Genomic DNA, 18351 nt, shown 5'->3' with positions numbered 1-18351 from the left:
TCTGCAATGTGCACAAAATGCGCCCAGCATTGGTAGCTTCGTATGTGCTCTGCTTTTGACATTTAGTTTGCGTTGAAGCGAGAGACAGCTGCTGCTGCCGCGCTTATCTTGCTTAATTTGCTATCGCAATCGATGCTTCGCCTTTTGGGTGAAACTGCGACTTTTTTGTTTATTTTTTAAATTTGGACGTTCGTCACTCACTGTTTGCAATAAAGTTGCTAGACATCACGACGAAAGTTTTGGAAGTGAGGTGTCTCGAATATTACGGACTTTGGATAAAACGGTCATTTTTTGTTGGATTATCAAGGTCCGTTGTAGTGAGAGTCGACTGTACATAAACAGAGTCTGAAACACGGAGGCATGATAAAGCAATGAACGATATAAGCTTCATTATCTGCCCACTTCGAACTGATGCGCAAACTGCATTACCGCACCGTCTGTAGGACTGGAATGTTACCATCACCTGCACTGTGTGCATTCTATTCATGCATGTAAAGGAAGTCTGAGAAACCAGGAGGCACCTGCTCGTCTTGATGTTTGGTACAATAAAAACCTGCCTCCTGGGAAATATGTGGAAACAGTTGAGGAATCTAACCTCATCATCTGCTGCCAAGTCATCCTGAGTCAGGTTTGAGGCTGATGCGGAATCACTCGTAGAAGCTGTCCGTGATGGCTCTTTGAACCATGCCCACTGCAACGGCCTGTTCTTGAACTCGGACCCTTGAGACACACCCTGTGCAAATACAAAGAAGCTAGTGTTTTTCACCAGTTATGTCGTGCATGCACAGCAACGTTCCTTTGCACACCTTGGCCGCTTCAGGTGACAATTATTTTCTGTCCATTGAAAATTTGGTTTCACCAAATTTATTGCGTCTTCAGAAACACTAAGAGCGTACTGCAGCAGAACGGACTCGGAATTCTTGAGTGAATTTTGTCAAGTTTACAAAATGCAAACCCTATGTATGAACTCGCAACAGGGTCATTCCATGCCAAATCAACCAGATCTTTTTCGATTGTCACAGATATAGCTGAAAAAATTTCTATGTGTTTGTGGAAGTTCAAAAGTCATTTTCCCCATTCATTTTTCTTCCCAAAAATTTTCTAGCATTTTGTCAAAAATGTCTTGTTCTTGCCCAGCTGAGCCAGAAGGCATCAATCAAACATTTTTTTTCTATGGCACATTGCACGATCCAGTCATTCAAATGGTGTGTATGGCAAGACAGTGAAGATGATGTGACTGCCAAAATAACCAATATTTCAAATATTTGAATACTTTGGGTGCTTTTGGCACCGGCAAAAGCCACTAAAATTGCATGTAAAGTTTGAATTCTTTTTCTTGGAACGTGGAAAAATCCAGAAGTCACAAATGAAATATAGGATGGTTGCCCGATGAACATAGTATGGCTAAAAAATAACTGGAAAGTTAAAATTTTTTGTAAAAAGCTTCGTGTTCATGGTAAAAAATGTAGCATTAGTGGTCGGTTTAAAAATATATCTGATATACCATTAGATAGCTCTACATGCCAACTATCATGTGAGAAGTTAAAAATGTATTATATTTTTAATGAAAAAAATAATCTTTTAAAATGTTCGTATGTGGATTGTGCAGACAGCATAAATATATGGAGTCTTGCCATCTAGCAAGGAGAGACTATTAATAAAATGAGCTGGAGAAACTATTCAACAAACTGTGACTGGCTTTTTTTAAAAATTGATATGAAGACAAGCGCCGCAGCCTGGACTCGTTTTTTTTTTCTTTCCATGAATGCGAAATGTGGACGTCAACCATGTCTGAGCACATCATCCTGAACAGGGCACATGTTCAGGCTGTCGAACAGCGGTAACATGCCACACCAGAAGACTTTGTTCACGCTCGTGTAGGCTTTCAGTTGTATTTATGAAGGTGTTTTCTACTTGCATCGTCTTATGACAGTCTTTGGGTTCCAAGGAGCAGGGCACAAAGTGTCCTGCTCCTGCTCCTGCAGTGCATGTTGATACGCAGCACTGTATTGCAGTGCGACATATCTTTTCAAATACTTTGCATGAATGATATCAGTGCTCTTTCTGGATTTACTGGCTACTTAAGCGCAAATATTTGTTTTCATAAACTGCCCGAAATGTACATTTTAACTCTGCAGGATTCTCTCATGAATTTGACACATCGTGATATCCCGTGTGCACTGGCTGTGTGGTTTACCTGGCACACACCAAGCACAAGCCGCATTGCGTTAGAGCGTGCATCTCTTGTCAATAAAACACAGACCATGACAACGTTTCTCCATCATTTGTGTTGCAGATGATGCTAGCTTTGTTGTCTGCAACCCAGGCTGGCAAGCCTGGTCGTACATCGGAGAGAAGGCGGTGCTGACACAAAAATTCAAAAAAGAATTTTTTCGCATTTACATTATAATACCTTTTTGTAACTTGTCACATGAATAGCAGACATGTAGAGCTATCTAATGATATATCACATATCTTTTAAGCCAACCACCAAAGCTACTTTTTTTTACCTTAAACATGAAGCATTTTGTAAAAAATTATAACTTCGCAGTTATGTTTCATGCGACCATCTGAACCTTGAAAGTTTCAAATATTTTTCAGTTATACCACATTAACCAGGCTGCCATTCTATATTTAAGTTGTGGCTTCTGGATTTGCTCGTGTTCCGAGAAAAAAAATTCAAACTTTGCAATTTTACCGGCCTTTCCCAATGCCAAAGCACCCATGTGTTAAAATATTTAAAATATTGGTTATTTTGGCAGTCACATTGCTTCAAAGTCTCGCCATATACATCACTTGAAAGACTGGATCAGACGATGTGCCCTGAAAAAAAAAAAAAAAAAACAAAAAAATGTCGATAGCTGCCTTCTGGCTCAGCTGGGCAAGAACAATAAATGTTTGCCAAAATGCTAGAAAATTTTTGGGATGAAAAATAAATGAGGAGAATGAGTTACAAACTTCAACAAACATAGGAAAATTTTTTCAACAACTATATCTGTGACAGTTGAAAAAACACTGGTTGATTTTGCATGGAATTACCCTGCAGGAACGTAAGACATTAGATCATCAACCATTCCATGTCCAGCATACTTTAAAAGTATCCGCCCTTCACTTGAAAAATGACCATTTACCAAATATGCAGATACAGTCAAATCCCAATTATACAACTTCCTCAGGACCGTGCGAAAACGTTGTACAATCTGGCCGTCTTATAATCCAACCAACAAAAATTATGTCTATAGTACATGGTTTTGCACAACACAGTTGTGAGGAGCTTCAATTCGGGTTCAACGACAGTTGAAGCCATTTATAACGTACTAGATAGTTGCACGAAAAGTGATCGGTGCATCAGTAGTTTGTTATATGTGGACTTGCCCTTTAAAATGCTCAGTAATTAATAACACTGAAGCTGGCGGCAGCACCACTTGGGTCCGAACATGGTACTTTTATTATCTTACTTTTTGTTCCCAGCATTTTGCCGCATCTAGCTGAAAGATTCCGCTGAAAATGCCATCTGAAGAACGGAATGCAGCGTTGTAGCTCATTCAAAATGGCGCCCGGCCAGTTCCGATCACATGCCATTTTGAGACTACAAGTGCAGTTGCTTCCATTTTTTCATTGAGGGCTTGTTATATATTTTACTATCAGCAGGACACGAGTGGATTGCGAACATGATAGCGAAGCGTTTTAGTTGGCTGGAAGCAGAAACTGCTGTGGCACGCTGGCATTTTGTAAAAGTCTTGCCTTTATGACTGCAGTGCCAACTGCGCACGTGCCGAGAGGCGTGAAGTTACATTTCCTATGTCACTTCCGCCAAAAAAGTATGAAGTTTGAAATGTATGCTTATCGGCAATGATGCAAACGAAGCGTCGACGAACCACGACCTTCTGATAATGGTGCATAGCAACGCCCCCTGACTCTAAATGAAATCGCCGCTATCCTGACCTCCTGAGAGAAATGTGCAAAAAACTAAAATGCTGCCATCATGAGGCCATGGCCACCGTTGTGCCTTGCCCTGAAACATGCTAGAGACATGCCTTGAAAGCATGGCCACCCTAGCATGGTTGAAAGAGTTAAAAGCGAGTGACTTTCCTCGCGGCTTCAGAAATCCGCATGCGGCGCTCACTGATTGTGGCGCTCGTATCTTCATTGTTGTTGAACTGGAGCGGGGGGTGCGCTGCCCAGTTCACCCAGTTTGGGGCGCTTCTGTGCTTCGAAACTTCGTGTGCACTCTCCTTTTACCGCGACCGGTTTCTATGTGCTCATTGTAGCAGTACAGTGCTGTTGAAAACTTTTGTTATATCTGGAAGCAGCTTCCCGATAAGTCGTCATATCTGGGATCGTTGTAAGGATTCTACAGGACTCGAAAACAAAAACCACCAACAAAGTAAATGTGAAAGGAATCCTGCAGTGCAGGTGCCAATCACGCTTTAGTGCAGAGATATAGCATAATGTGTACTGCGATTCACATCCGCCAGCATGCCAAAATGTGTTTTTTTTTCTCACCTATACACTTAAAAAAAGTTGGAAAGTTCCTTATAGTCTTTCGCCACTCAGCAAGTATTTCTTTTTTCAAGTGCAGCAACATCTACAAGAAGGTTATCCGTGGCGTGGCCTGCACAGACGAATCTCTGAATGTTGCCGAGTCACGCAAAATTGTGTGTAAGTGATCACTTGAGGTCACAGTCAAGTGTATGTGCATTCAGCAACAAGTTGACAAGTTTTTTAGGAGGCTCTTGTGAAATAAAGGCACTTAATTTCTGGTGAATATTTAGGATTTCCAATTAGGCGGACTTTTTGACAGTTCCTGGCAAGTCTGAATTATTTGGTGGTAAGTGTATATCTTCCCGCCACCTACATTAACTGCAGTTACTTTGTGCGCAGCTTTGGCGCAGTTTCCTTGATTTGGAGTACGGATGAAACATCTTTAACGAAATTACATAGATTGGCACAATTGGCCCAGCCTTGCCACACCCTTATTACACAATCTTTTAAGAAGACTGCCCTGAGCACACATTTTTCAGGAAATACATATGCATGATATTAAAGATGATTTACCTTTAGATGCTGCACAGAAACAGCAACAAACTTGGTACAGCGAATACTGACAAGCAACACATTGATCAGTGATATACAGTAGCAGACCGATGTTCGACCTGGAGGGGACCGAAAAATACTCCAAACATAAGAAAAGTCCCAAAAATCCATGAGTCACAAAACCAAACTTTATTCCAACTCAACTGGACTGAAAAAGTCGTGGATGGTCCCTTGTTTTAAATTCCTTCTTTTTGTAACATCTGCTTGCATCTGTGCAAGCATCATGTTCTCTTCATGCACACTAGACAACAATAGTAGAGCGTTGACAACACTTGCGTTTATGGTTGCGGGCGGCCAGAGGTGTCGTCATTGGAGTCCGAGTTGCTTTGTGGCGGCGCGGTCACCTGGCGCACGATCTCGTCGTCCATAAGCTCTGCGCACAGCTCTATGTTGTTGTTGATCGCGAGAAACTAATGAAAAGCAACAGCAGCAGGAAGGTACATCCCACTGCTGCGCAAGTTGGCAATCAGCTGCTCGCCAATGTCGATGTCTTCAGCGGTGCCATTTACCTCTTCGGTCATGGGTTCTTCAGAATTGCAAAATCCAGCATGCCTAAAACAATTTGCAATCATCGAAGGCTCAACAGCCTTCCAGGCATCAACTAGCATGCCGAGTGCTGAGAACATGTTAACGGAGTATGTCTTCCCGTTGTCAAAGCACATGAGTGTGCGGCTAGGTAAACGGGCCCAGTAGTGTACCTTGAAGCATTTAATGACCCTTTTGTCCATCGGCTGGAGCACACTTGTATTCGGCGGCAAGAATTCAAGACAAATAGCCTCCAGGTTGCTTATGGCGCCGTGCGCACCGCAGTTGTCTACGACTATTACCACTTGCCTCTTCTGGTGCTTAAACCTCCGGTCCAGACGGTGGACGTACCCTTCGAACGGGTTGTGTAATCCAGGCCTTTGTATTGCTGCTGTACCACAGAGGCAGGTTCTCCGCACCCTTAAGAGGGGACCGGGGTCTTTGGGACCGAAAATCGGCCCAAAATATGAATTTAAAATTTTTATTTTCCGTGTTCCTGACGCATTTTCGCTCCTGCCTCCGAAATTTGGTTAGAAAATATCGTGTAGTTCTTCCGCTATCATGATCTAAAGATGTGAATCTGTAAGCATTGCCCTTTAAATTGAGGAGAAATCGCACCCGATTTTCGTAGTGCATAACTTGATAACTATGCACTCTGCCAGCGCCATTTTGGTATCATTTGAAAGCTCACGTTTCTGGCATTCTTTATTCGTTGGTTGGCAACATTGACGGCACTGCGGTCACGAAAAAAACAACAGAAAAAGAAATTCGCAGCGCACACTATTATTGACCAGTTCGAGCATGTGACCAAGATAGCGAGTCATGATTGGCTCCAAGGACCACGAGTGCTCAAATGACGAAAACAGCCGCCATTTTGTGTTAGTCTCGCAACTGCGATACTGGATATGCTGGAGGTCTGACAAAGTTTCGTGCCGTGAATCGTTACGGGCAGAAATGTACAAGACACAATAAACTTCCAAAAGCGATTCCGTCGTCGCGGCTGGCACAGGACATCCGGCAGCTCACTGCTGAAGTTGTCAGCTGAACGTCAATGCCTCACTGCTTTGCCGGATCATTCATATTTACACGCCGGTTACACTCGCGTAAGAATTGAACACGGCTGTCATAACTGAAAAGGAAGTGGATAAGATAAGAGCATATGAGAAAGCTACGCTCGACAAGATTGCATCTACAACGGCCACGGAGCGAAAGATTCAGCATTTTGTTGAAGACCGATCGCCGATAGTGCAATAGCCTCTGTCGTGAAGTCCGCTACTCCGTATGTTGTCATCGGACTTGTAGCTGTGAACAATCTTCTCGGCCTTTTGTCATGTAATACTTGCGGTGGTTCTGCGTAGCTGGTGCGGAGCGATCAGGATTACGGTCTCACTACTAAACTGACTGTGGTTTGCGAGATCTGCGGTAAAGTTGCGTCGGGATGGAGCTCGCGGGGAGAATTGATGGCCCAAAAACGTGCAATCCCTTTGAAGTGAACGTACTCGCTGTGCATGCTATGTCGTCGACCGGCAATGGCCAAACGGCCATGAATTATACCTAGTGCCTACTGATGGCCTTTGGAGCCGCTTTTTTTCGAACTTTATTTCCATATATCAGTTGTGAAATGTTTTTTTGTTGTTTCCTCAAAACCGCAATTTTGATGATGATGCCGTACTGGAAGTTCGTTATGTCTGCTTCTGCTTGTGCTATCACTGTAATTCTTTCTTTTTTCCAGAAAGGCATAGCTGTGTAGAGTACAAATAAACAAAAGATGTTGCAATTATTAGAAAAAAAATTTAAAAATTGTTTCTTTTTTTTAGCAGTTCGGTGGATTTCTCTCACTGAAGTTTGCAATGTTCTTATTTGATATAAAATTGGGTTAGAACACCATACTTGCTTATTTGCACTCTTTGTTAGTTCCACATCATTTCTGTATGTCGATATTTATTATGCCATGTATAGTTTGGTAGATAGCTCATCGCCAAGCAAATTATGCTATAAAGCTGAATTTCTTAAATTTCTGGAAAGTTATTTACTCTGCCAGAAAACAGGATGTATATTTAAACCTAGCACACTGAAATACATACTCTACAAGTTTTATCAAAATTGAGAAAGAATTCTAAAAAAAAAAAATTTCATGTGCAGGGTCCTTTCTAAAGCAACGCGGCTTTTTCGCTTTCCCTGTCACTAGATGGGGCAGCTTCTCGGTGCCAACTGCGTTTGCCCCGACCATGACAGTTACCCTCTCCTTACTGTGCTTCCCACCAGCGCAGGCTCATTAGTAAAGAAAGTGAACGGTCCAGCAGCATTTTGAAGAATAGGCCTGTCCCGTCACAATTAAAAAGGTCTGCAGGAGCATACTCTTGTAGCAGAGCCTTCAACTTACTCATCCGATAATCCATGACAGTAGATTGATCCACGGCACTGCTCTCCCCACAAACTTTCTTTAAAGGGACTCCGTGCCTTTTCTTAAACCCACGGATCCACCCATTGGTAAAATTGAAGTCCTGAATGCCCATCTTTAAAGCGAGCATCTTGGCTTTCTGCTTGAGCATGTTGCCCAAAACGGGTAGGTTCTTTGCTAGGACTCCTTTCAACCACAGCTGCAGGGCCTCTTCAAGCTTCATATGTTGTCCTTTCCAGTCATTTTTTATAGTTTTGCAGTGCGACTGGTCGACTGCAGACAAGATCTTTTCTTTGTTTTTCACGTAATCAGACAAGGTCTGTTTGGAGATATCAAACTCCTTCATGACGATGACTTGGGTACGTCCTTATTTGATAAGCCTGATATGGCGGCCTTCTTGTCCAGCATCATGGTCGAATATTTTCCATGCTTCTTCGATACAAATGCGGGTGAAGAGCAGGGGCCAAGGCGTCGAAAACACGTCGGCGTTGCGCTGAATAAATGGCTGCAACACACTGAAATAGCGATGCTATGTTGTACGGCAGCTAATGATGGCAGGCGATGATTTCAATTGCACTGTACTGGATACAAGCCGGCGGATCACTGCTGGACGAAAACGTGTGCAACACCACCTACGACACTGAGGCAAAACTGATGATGATGGTGGTTATCATGAGCATCACCTGGCGTTCATAAGGTGGTGTCCAAAACTGGCTGCGCATGACCGGTTTCCCGCTCTCAAAATCGCTTACGTCGCAGGCTACAGGCAAAAGCATGGCCTTAAGACCAGCGTTTCTTACAACAGGCGCAACCATTACCGCATGGATTTGGACGCCTCCTATACTTGCTAATCAAACTACTATACCGATCCAAGCCACTTCACATCCGATTCGAAGCTAGTCAGGCAACTCAAGATCCAAAATGGTGTCCTCCCTGACCCGTAGCGCTGGTCTGTCGCGGCAAATTTTGTCCGGAAAATTGAACTTCTGGTTTTATGTTGTCCAAAAAATTGGTCGCAAACATGCATAAGCTCTAAGGGAACCCTGATAGTGCACTTATGAAGTCCAGAATATCCATCAAGTCCGAATTTTTTGAGTCCGAAAAATCAGTCTGCTACTGTATTCAGCAACATTGGTGTTGCTAACGTTGCCTACTTCAGAAACTTGTCTGTATAAACTTTCTTGAACCAAGTACTCCTCTTGCATCCTTTCACTATCGAATGATTTCCAACAGAATGTTTGAGGACCAACTAGTAAAACCTTTTTGTAAAAAAAATTACAGAAAATTTGGTACAGTTGACAGGTATAATTTTATGTATATATCAGTGAGGCTACGCATGTTAAACTATTTATAGATGAATAGTTTAAAGCAAAGCTCTTACCAGCTCAGCATCCTTTCGTGTCTTGAATGTAATTACAAGACCGGAATTGAGAAGCTCGACGCCTTCCACCTCGCCGAATTGCTGCAAATAGTAAGGAAAAAAAAAAAGAAGAAAAGATCTATGTTGACTTTTATACAGAAGCAAATTGACTGCAAAACATCATACACAGTTTACACCATGGCTGGTAAACATGTGTTATAGAAAGAGTGAAGACAATAAGACATCAAAGCTGTGACTGACAGCTTATTTATGGAGAGCTTTTTTATGTCTATAGGTGACTGGTGGACAGCCGCGCTATCTAGCCCTTTGGGGAACAATTTCGTTTGCCATATGCTATTGCCCAGGGTCGATAATCTTTATTGCAAATTTAAAATCTTCAGCCAGACCTATTTCGAAAAGCATTTACTGCAACTTTTTTAAAGTGACCCTACAGTGACAAAAAAATATTTTCCGTAGGTAAACGTGCATTTTTTATTCATGAATACAGGTGGACTTGCATGAATACCTATAGTAAGAATAAAGAAGAGATACATTGGAAAAGATATGCTCTGATTCGGCACTTGGCCAGTATAGATTGAAGGAATCGCTGCTCGACTCAGTTGTAGAAGAGCAACCAGCAGAAAAACCAAATGAGCCAGAAACGTGCACTGATACTTCATCCCATCGCCAACGAGGGGCAATCGGTTTTCTCCAGTCTCAAGAAAAGAAATGCAGGCATGGCAGCATTGTTTCTATACTGTACTGTGGCATTGTTAATATACACCAGTGCCTGCCTGTGAACAGATGTAATTGCACCCTTGTAAGCAATAAACGCACTAGCATCTAGTGCTGAATCTTTGATGGATTAGAAACCAGATAGAGTTTAGCTTTTACGAGCGCAACAAACGAAAACAGCCTGCAAGATAGAACCAAAACTAACCGCTGCAAGACCACGCACGCGTGGATGCGAAAGCAGTCGCTGAAACACCAGCGTAAAGAAGTCAGGGAACGACCCCCCTCCGCCCCGAATTTAAGTGGCATATCCCACCCACCTGCTGGCACCACCAGCCCTCGTACATCCCTGAAGCGCTGCCAAATCAATCTTGAGACTTGAGAGCTATTCGGCGGTCAACATTTTGCTGCCTTTTTTCACTCATTTTGGATGCCAGTAGTTATCGGCATCTCCTGGAATGTGAAGGCCAGTTTTCTCATTGATTCGGTGGCTGCGCGATTAACTCGAGATGCGATCAGTTGTCACCATCTATTGCAACGGTCACGTGCCTCACTGTTCCTTCGTTAGTTGAACATTTTTTGTTTAGACTGATCCAGGGACAAGAAAATGGATTTGGTTCGTAGTCTGGTCTGTATGCTTGTGGAACGAATTGTGGCCGGTTAAACGCCAGTTGTGTTTAACTTTTCACTTTGCTTCATTATTTCCTCGAGTGACAGCTCACCTCGACTATGGCAGATCCTCGAAACCATATAACTGTGATATGGGCTAGATATGGTGGAAAATAAAATCCTGCAATAACCATTAAGCCCATAAGCAAAATGAATGTCACCTGTTACCTTGTCTGATTTTCCCCTAATTGTACAGCACTTTTTGTGCAAAATTGGCAACTGGAAACAAAGAGTTGCAAGGAGTTGAGAAATTAAGCGATCTATTCAAGGAGAGAGTTGAGGCAACAGCCAAACAAAAAAGAAAAGCGAAAATTAACCAATTTAACCAGTGTTTGTGAAAATATTTATGGATCAACATCTCTTTATTTAAAAAGGAAGTCGAGAAAAAGCCACCGCAAGTGGAGAATGACTCAGTGTTTTGAATGACTCCTCTACAGTTATCAGTCGAGCCGCCTGATGTAGCCACTTCTCCGCTGTGCTTATGTAGATGTTATATGTGGGTGCAATAAGCCTAGAACCACAGCATCCTGCGCTCTACGCTGTTGTACGGGACTGGTGGCCACGCATCGTTATGCAACTTCCCAAATAACAATACTAGTCGGTTTTGGCACTTGGTAGAGCAGTAAACGAGGGATCCAAAAGAACTGTGATTGTTTCGCAAATATATATTTCTCTATTGTTCTTCCAGAGCTAATTCAAAAACGTTACTAGAAATTTATATTTTACACTTTCGCTTGTTTACTTGTTCCTGCACTTCTTTCCTGCGAGAGTCCATTTGATGCGGTTCCTGGTTCGCCAAGTAAAGGATACGTGTATATCACAGGTGTACCTGTGAGATACACCTCATTTCATTTCTAATTTGCGGGTTTATGTGTCTTTATGGCAAATGGTGGGCATTATTCACATTTGGACTAATAAAGGTACCCCACCTCCAAGAAAAAATATCCTGGGTACGTGCCTGGTTTAAAGCATTCCCCCCTTTCCCCCTTCTTCAACTAGGCCTTGAGCCGCCTTTTATATACACTGTTCCGATTCTGATCTGATCCTTCTTCGTTCTGTTTGTTTATACAGCATATCACCTTTTATGTTGGACCAACTTACCACGTGCCATACACATTTTAAATCTTACTTCTACTATGTGGATTCTTCTGAAGACTACAGTAGTGACATGCCCATACTTTGTTAATTCAAAGCTGCAATGCAAAATTAGCTAAAACTGAGAAACCTACTGCAGTTTCTTAAATTTTGGAAAAGTATTTTGGGGAATAGACAGAATAATAAATGAAGGTTAAACTGCATGTCAATAGAGGGTAAAGTTGAACACTTCTTCCCTTTCTACTTTGGCATCTGCAACATTGCACCCACAAGCAATGGCTCCCACAGAGTAATGAAAACCAATATGAAAGTCTTTGTGCACTGCAGGAGTCAAAAGTGATGTCAAGTTGGATTGGGAATTTTGAGCAGATAAGTCAGCAGGAGCCATATTGCAAAACCAGACACTCACAGCAAAGTGCGCCTGCAGGTTCTCCTTGTCCCCTTCATCCATGCCCTGGACGAACACCTTGCGTGGCCGGTGGTCGATGACGTTGAGGCTTCTGCGCAGGGCGGCACCACCTCCCCGACCTCCTCTGAGCGCCCCCCGGCGACCCGGGGGACCCCCTCTGCTTCCCTTCCACTGGCCACCAAGGAGACCCAAGGCACGAGCCTGGATACCAGTGGAATGCACTCTTTCAATGGATAAACAACTATCTGCATTAATCCCCTAAAGAGACACTAAAGGGGACACTTAATCAGTTGAGACTGATAAATTATTCTTTCAAAACTCTAGTTTCATGAATTTCACAATAACTGGTTGATTATTGCCAGAAAAAATTAAGGTCGAAGTTCAATTTCTTTCTTTAATTTTGCACTGACACAATAGCATTTACTGCTCAGTAAAAATTCACGAAACTTGCCAAGTTCAATCTTTATCTCCTCTTGAATACAATGCATTTTAAATTTACATATAACAATTTAACTAAGCCCAAGCAGACACTGCCAAAATCTATGACGACATGGTGAGATGGTGCGGGAACTTAAAGGTGGCATCGCCACCTGCCTTTCGTTATTGATGAGGTTTGTTGCACTTGAAAGAATAAGTTAAAAGCAATCAACTGTAGGCAGCTGATTTTTTTTTTATTAAGGCCATATATTTCATTTCTTACGAAAAAATTTTTGAAGATCAAAGAATTTCAGGAAGCTCAAGTATCAAATTTAGAGTTTTGTGAGTCTGCAATGAAGAAGGACAATATCATTATTCTGTTACCTGCATTTTGTTGAGACCTCTAAAGCAGACAAAGTCTATGTGTTATGCACACTCCCGCTCTGCAATATATTACTAATTTAAGAGCAGGATTTCTGCAAGACCCTCATAAGCACTGTGTTATTTTGTAACAATTCCACGTAACCTCTAAACTCGTATATAAAATTTTCCCACTCCAGATGCTTTAACGGATGCAGTCTACAGAACTGCAATACCTAAAGCATGTTGGCGGGCTGGTTGGTTGGGATTCATAACACAGAGCAGTGCGACAGGTCCGAAGAAGACGAGTAACAGCGATGAACAACGGGACATGACCGAGATGGATCTAGCGCTTCGTCTGTCTCAGTAACATCCCGTTGTTCAGAGCTGTTACTCTTTTTCTTCAGACATGTACCAACCAGCCCAAGGTAGCATGTTATTGCAGTGCAACAGGACTAGGAAGGAGACGATTTTTGACATGCACACAGCGCTAACTTTCGACTACAAAATTCATGTTATATCAATGTGTTTATGTATTATCATAGCTACATAAAATTCATGGATTATGAATATCTATTTTGGTACTCAGATATGGATTTGTAAACTTAGTGCTGAATCTTTGTGTCAGTGATTCTTGACAATTTTTAGAAAAAATTTGAGGCCCTAAATTAAAATTCTACTTGCAGTTGCTAGAATTCAGCTTTCTCTTTTACGTGCAAGAAACTTCATTGAAGCTGGTTCAACAGTTGTCTAATTAAAGCTTTTCTGCAGTTCATGTGCATCTGAATAGGGAAATAGGAGTTGGCCTCCTGAGTCAAAGATTCCTGTTAAGTATTCACAGCACTACTTAGAAGATTATTTAATTAATTAGAATAATTAAAGACTCTATAGACTGTCTTATGGTAGCATAACTTTGATTTAGGGCCTGTAATCTTTTACAAAAATTTACAGAACCATCTCTGCAAACAGCTACTGTTAAAGGGACACTAAGGGTTACTACTATGAAGTCAAGTTAAAGTGATAAAGCAATGCTCTAGAATGTCTAAGGCGTCAATATAATCGCAAACAGAGCTTTAGTAACTGCATACCTGCAAACCTGGAGAGATAAAAAATCGGGAGACTTTTTATTCGCGTCAACGAGGGAGGGGGGGGGGGGGTGCATTCACTGTTTCAACTTCCGGTGGGGGCGGGGGGGGGGGGGGGGGGGGGAGGGGGTTCGTTCAAACTTTCAGGCACTGTTCAATGAGTCCTTTTGCAGGACCTTGCAGCAGCAGACTTTGCTCACTTCAAAAATTCGTCGGAGTAGCTTTGCTCAAAACATGGTCCACACTGACGGCCCTTCACTAGCAGCAGGTGTTGGAGGGTTGTGTTGCATATTGATGAGAGGAACTCAGTCCTAATTTTTCGTGCCGTGCTAAATATCCTCTTGCACTCTGCATTGCTATGCGGTATCACGAGTAAATCCAGCATCACCTTAGCAGCTCGGTGAAACACGTTTTCCATCAGTGTTTTTCATTTTTCCAGCCATAGACCACTGCACGTCCCACCTTTCTTCATTCAGAATGTCCCCCGGAAGACTGTGCGCCTGTAGTGTGGCAAACACAGCTTCAAGAGCATCTAAAGCATGTTCAGCAGATTCATTGGAATCTCGGGGCAGCAGCTGAGGAAAACTCTGAATAAAGAAACAAAGACTCGAGAACGATCAAGCCGATGCCTGCGAAATAAATTTCAGGTTGGCCTCTCCGTTCGAACCTCTTAACCTTAACCTCTCCGTTCGAAGGGGTTAAGTGCCGTACCTCTGCCATAGTGTGATGGCAAAGAGCCGAAAAATCGCACAGTGTGCTTGTTCCACTTTCGTCTAGAGGAACGCCGACTTACTGAAGACGTGTGGAGTGCCTTTCAAAGCAATGCTTTCCCGTAGTGCTGTTCTGTCGGTCTTGCCTGCATTCACCGAAGTGCAAGAACAACTGCAGGTTGAATACGGGGCGGTGAGTGCGGCATTTGGTTTTCACGAAGGAAAAGCTACAAATGTGTGAATATGTACATCCATGAAATACAGTTGCCGTCGTAGCAGTACGCAATGACGCCGGCAGCGCGAGCCCTCAGCAGCAGGTCACGTTCATCAGTGCTTAAATCGCTGAAGTCGAGCCCAGCATCGCGAGCCAATGTGTCGTTGTCAGGGTCGTCCATTGCAACGAGTGTCAAAGTTGGCATCATAAAATAAAGAACCAGCTTATCGTCGCGCACTTTCCCTTCCGCTAGTCACTATAGTTCCACTTTCGCGCTGCTGTCGGCTCTGTCAAGGCTCTGTTTCTGGCCGCGCACTTGGGTTTTGCGTAGAAAAGCCATAGCGCTGTCTGCTGCCGCCGTTTTACTCACTGAGGGCGGGCGATTTGAACTGCGCTAGAGGTACGCGGATGCTTCAGAACGCATTTTCTCTTAAAATAAGTCTTTTCTTCGCATGAAACAAGTGTTTCGAGGTTTCTAGGATAGTATTTCAACAGTCCACGTTGACTTAATATTAACCTTTAGTGTCCCTTTAAGGCACTTGACAAATCTTTCATATTGGTTTATAGTTGACGTCCTTACTACGTGCACTGAGTGAGAAGAATAAGGGGATCCAATAGGTTCGATTTGTCACAACCATATGAAGAAACAGCCACTGAAGCCAGAGAAAGCATAGCGGGAATTAATTGCAATGTTTAATTAAAATGTAGAAAGGATAACGAATCTGCTGCATTGTGCATATAGTGCTTTACCTGCACACTTTACCCATATGCACTAATATTTGCATGTAAGTTTTGTTGAAAAGACCTATTAACAAATTAGAGCTACTTTTTAGAGCAGTATAACATATGATTGAATGCCTCTACAGTAAATGCCCCATCAAAATTATCTGTATGACGAAGGATATCACATGTTATGGCCGAATTCTTATCATACATGCATATTGTGGACAGCTCTACAGGAAAGACCACTAGAAGGAATTTGCCTGTGCAATAAAGAAATTAAGGTGTCCCCAAAGACTAATCTGTTGCTTTACAACGAATGTACCTAGCGGTGCCACAAATGCCCTCCGCAGCCGCCACCGCGCTACAGTCAGCGCTAGAAGTAGCAACGTGCTTGGTTTGCGTGTTGATTACAGCGAGTATTTTATAGTCCCGCTAGACAGCTCTACGAATTGCCCAACTCAACTTATACACTGCTTGTTGCAACACAGCAACAGCTGTGATGACCGACAAGTACGTCGAGGTTGACGACGTTAATCATTTGGAACTGACGACCAGTGATGTTGTTGAAGTTAATAAGAAAGGGAAAAAAGGCGGAGAGCAGTGAAGGCAACGGTGGTAAACAAACCTGAAATCGAACAAACATTTTTTTAACAATGATGGTAATAACGGCATTGGAGGAAGTGTGCAGAAGAACATTACCGACTTGTTCCACTAAGTATCTCTTGAATTCATGTTAAATAAAGGTTTTGTTTTGTTAGACCTGGCTAGCCTGCTCTATCGGGAGCAGTACGGCGCCTGATCTTTACAACTAAGTGGCCCACATAATGAAGGATTTTGGAGGTCCCAAACGCTTGGCATAAAGGCATATTAGTACTTTACCAATTTTGTTCACACTAAACATGGTAATCAGTACAGTTTACAGTACTGTTTACAGCATTGTACAGTATGTTGTATCACGACTAATGGTTTCAATACAACATATACACCTACGCGTTAGCGCACACAAGTCAATGATATATGAGAGAGTGCTTTAGAACTTGCAGTTATAATATCTACTATGTCCTAATAAAAGCACTTAACAAACAATTTTGTTAAAGATTTAGTCTAACTTTATTTGATAAAGCAAGCCCACTGCCTTTAAATATATTTTCGTGGCTGGTATTAACACCTGGAATGGTATGTGCATGAGAAAATAGAAAGCACGAAGAAATAGAGAAAGGCGGAGGAGAAATGCAGAAAGTAAGCCGGTTTTTTCTTCCGAGAAAAAAAAAAACAAAATGCCTCAATAATCACGGTGTGCACATATGCACAACAGAGAACATAAAAAAACATAATGGAAGAAAGAAAAACATAAAGGGAAGCTTTGAAACCTGTTCATCTTTATCGAACTAAACAAAGGCCTCTGAACATAAATATTGTCAGTGAATCTGCCTTCGCAATATTACAGGGGTGAACTGATTATCACGACAACTGTGACTCACTTGTTGCCTGAGCTCTTGAACTCGCTTGCGTAATGCCGTCGTGTCGTCACCACGATGCATTTTGTTGTAAAGGTCCATCTCCGCATCAAGGAGCTCCTTCTCTGCTTGCTGAAGATACAGAAAAGGTATAAAACTTAAGCTATTGCTTTTCTTAAATCTTCGAAAAAAATTATAAGAACTGCTTTGTCTTTTTGTGGGGGGAGCTACGTGGCTTACACAAAAGGTGTCATGGAAATGTGTTAGCGCGCAAACAAGAAAGAAAAGGCTGCAGTGCATGGTTTAGATTCAATTTAGTAAAACAAGTTTTACTACTACATGCAGAAAGTGCTAGGAGGAGAATTAAGGGGCTTATAGTCGACATACTGTACTTTCATAATAATTAGTGTGCCATGAGGGGGACTTCATGGTTATAGCACAAACCAATTACCCATGTGCATTACCAATTGGCGATATGACGTTCACAAAATAAATTGTTTTAGCACAGTGCGATGCGCTTCTGACAAAGTAAGAGTATTCAGGAGGGCGCACAAGGATGAAACAACACTCACTGTTCGTCCAACAGGACCATGTGGCACGTCCACTTTGAGCCCGGCCACGGTAGAAGTCGTCATTCCCGCCTTGGGTGCCCTACTTGAAATGAGCTCGTTGGTCACCTTCTTGAAGTCGACCTGCAGCTTCTCGATCACCGGCTGTAGGGTTGCTATCGTCTGCACAAACCAAGCCCACAATGTTGCAACTGACAGTCACTTTGCAGATATTATAGTTCCATGCAGAGTTGGTATCTAAAGGTTTATGGGATGCAAGCTCTAAGAAAAAGGTTAAATGCCACAAAGCATGGGCGTGCGACCCCCAATTTAAGGCTGCGGTCTGTATGGCCAGCTAGTGCGCTAGTGTCTGCTTTGTCAGGCAACAATGCCAAACTGCACAGATATTGAGCTTTCTTGTAGAACATGCACGCACGCATGCACGCGCGCATGCACGCACGCACACACGCACACACAGCATTACGTCATTTAACATTCTAAGGCAGCAGTTCTGCTCATTTTCCATCCAGTATACGTTTAGTGGAGTGG

At 42.6% G+C, this 18351-nt stretch overlaps 1 protein-coding gene and 1 pseudogene across 2 annotated transcripts in view; both read right to left on the bottom strand.

Moving 5' to 3' along the window:
* swm (Zinc finger protein swm) overlaps positions 1–18351 on the bottom strand; it is an 81649-nt gene that overhangs the window by 8384 nt on the left and 54914 nt on the right. For both annotated transcript variants that reach the window (XM_050184026.2, XM_050184027.2), the window contains 5 exons: positions 17827–17985; positions 17279–17386; positions 12289–12489; positions 9405–9485; positions 596–733 (listed from right to left, as the gene is read on the bottom strand). In XM_050184026.2, the coding sequence (XP_050039983.1) occupies positions 596–733; positions 9405–9485; positions 12289–12489; positions 17279–17386; positions 17827–17985 (687 nt within the window). The remainder of the gene's footprint in view (positions 1–595; positions 734–9404; positions 9486–12288; positions 12490–17278; positions 17387–17826; positions 17986–18351) is intronic.
* LOC140217041 (tigger transposable element-derived protein 6-like) lies at positions 5227–8138 on the bottom strand (annotated as a pseudogene).

This window comes from Dermacentor andersoni, chromosome 4 (genome assembly GCF_023375885.2).
Source record: "Dermacentor andersoni chromosome 4, qqDerAnde1_hic_scaffold, whole genome shotgun sequence".
In the NCBI taxonomy this organism is placed as follows: domain Eukaryota; kingdom Metazoa; phylum Arthropoda; class Arachnida; order Ixodida; family Ixodidae; genus Dermacentor; species Dermacentor andersoni.
This window is presented reverse-complemented; position numbering and strand designations above follow the sequence as displayed.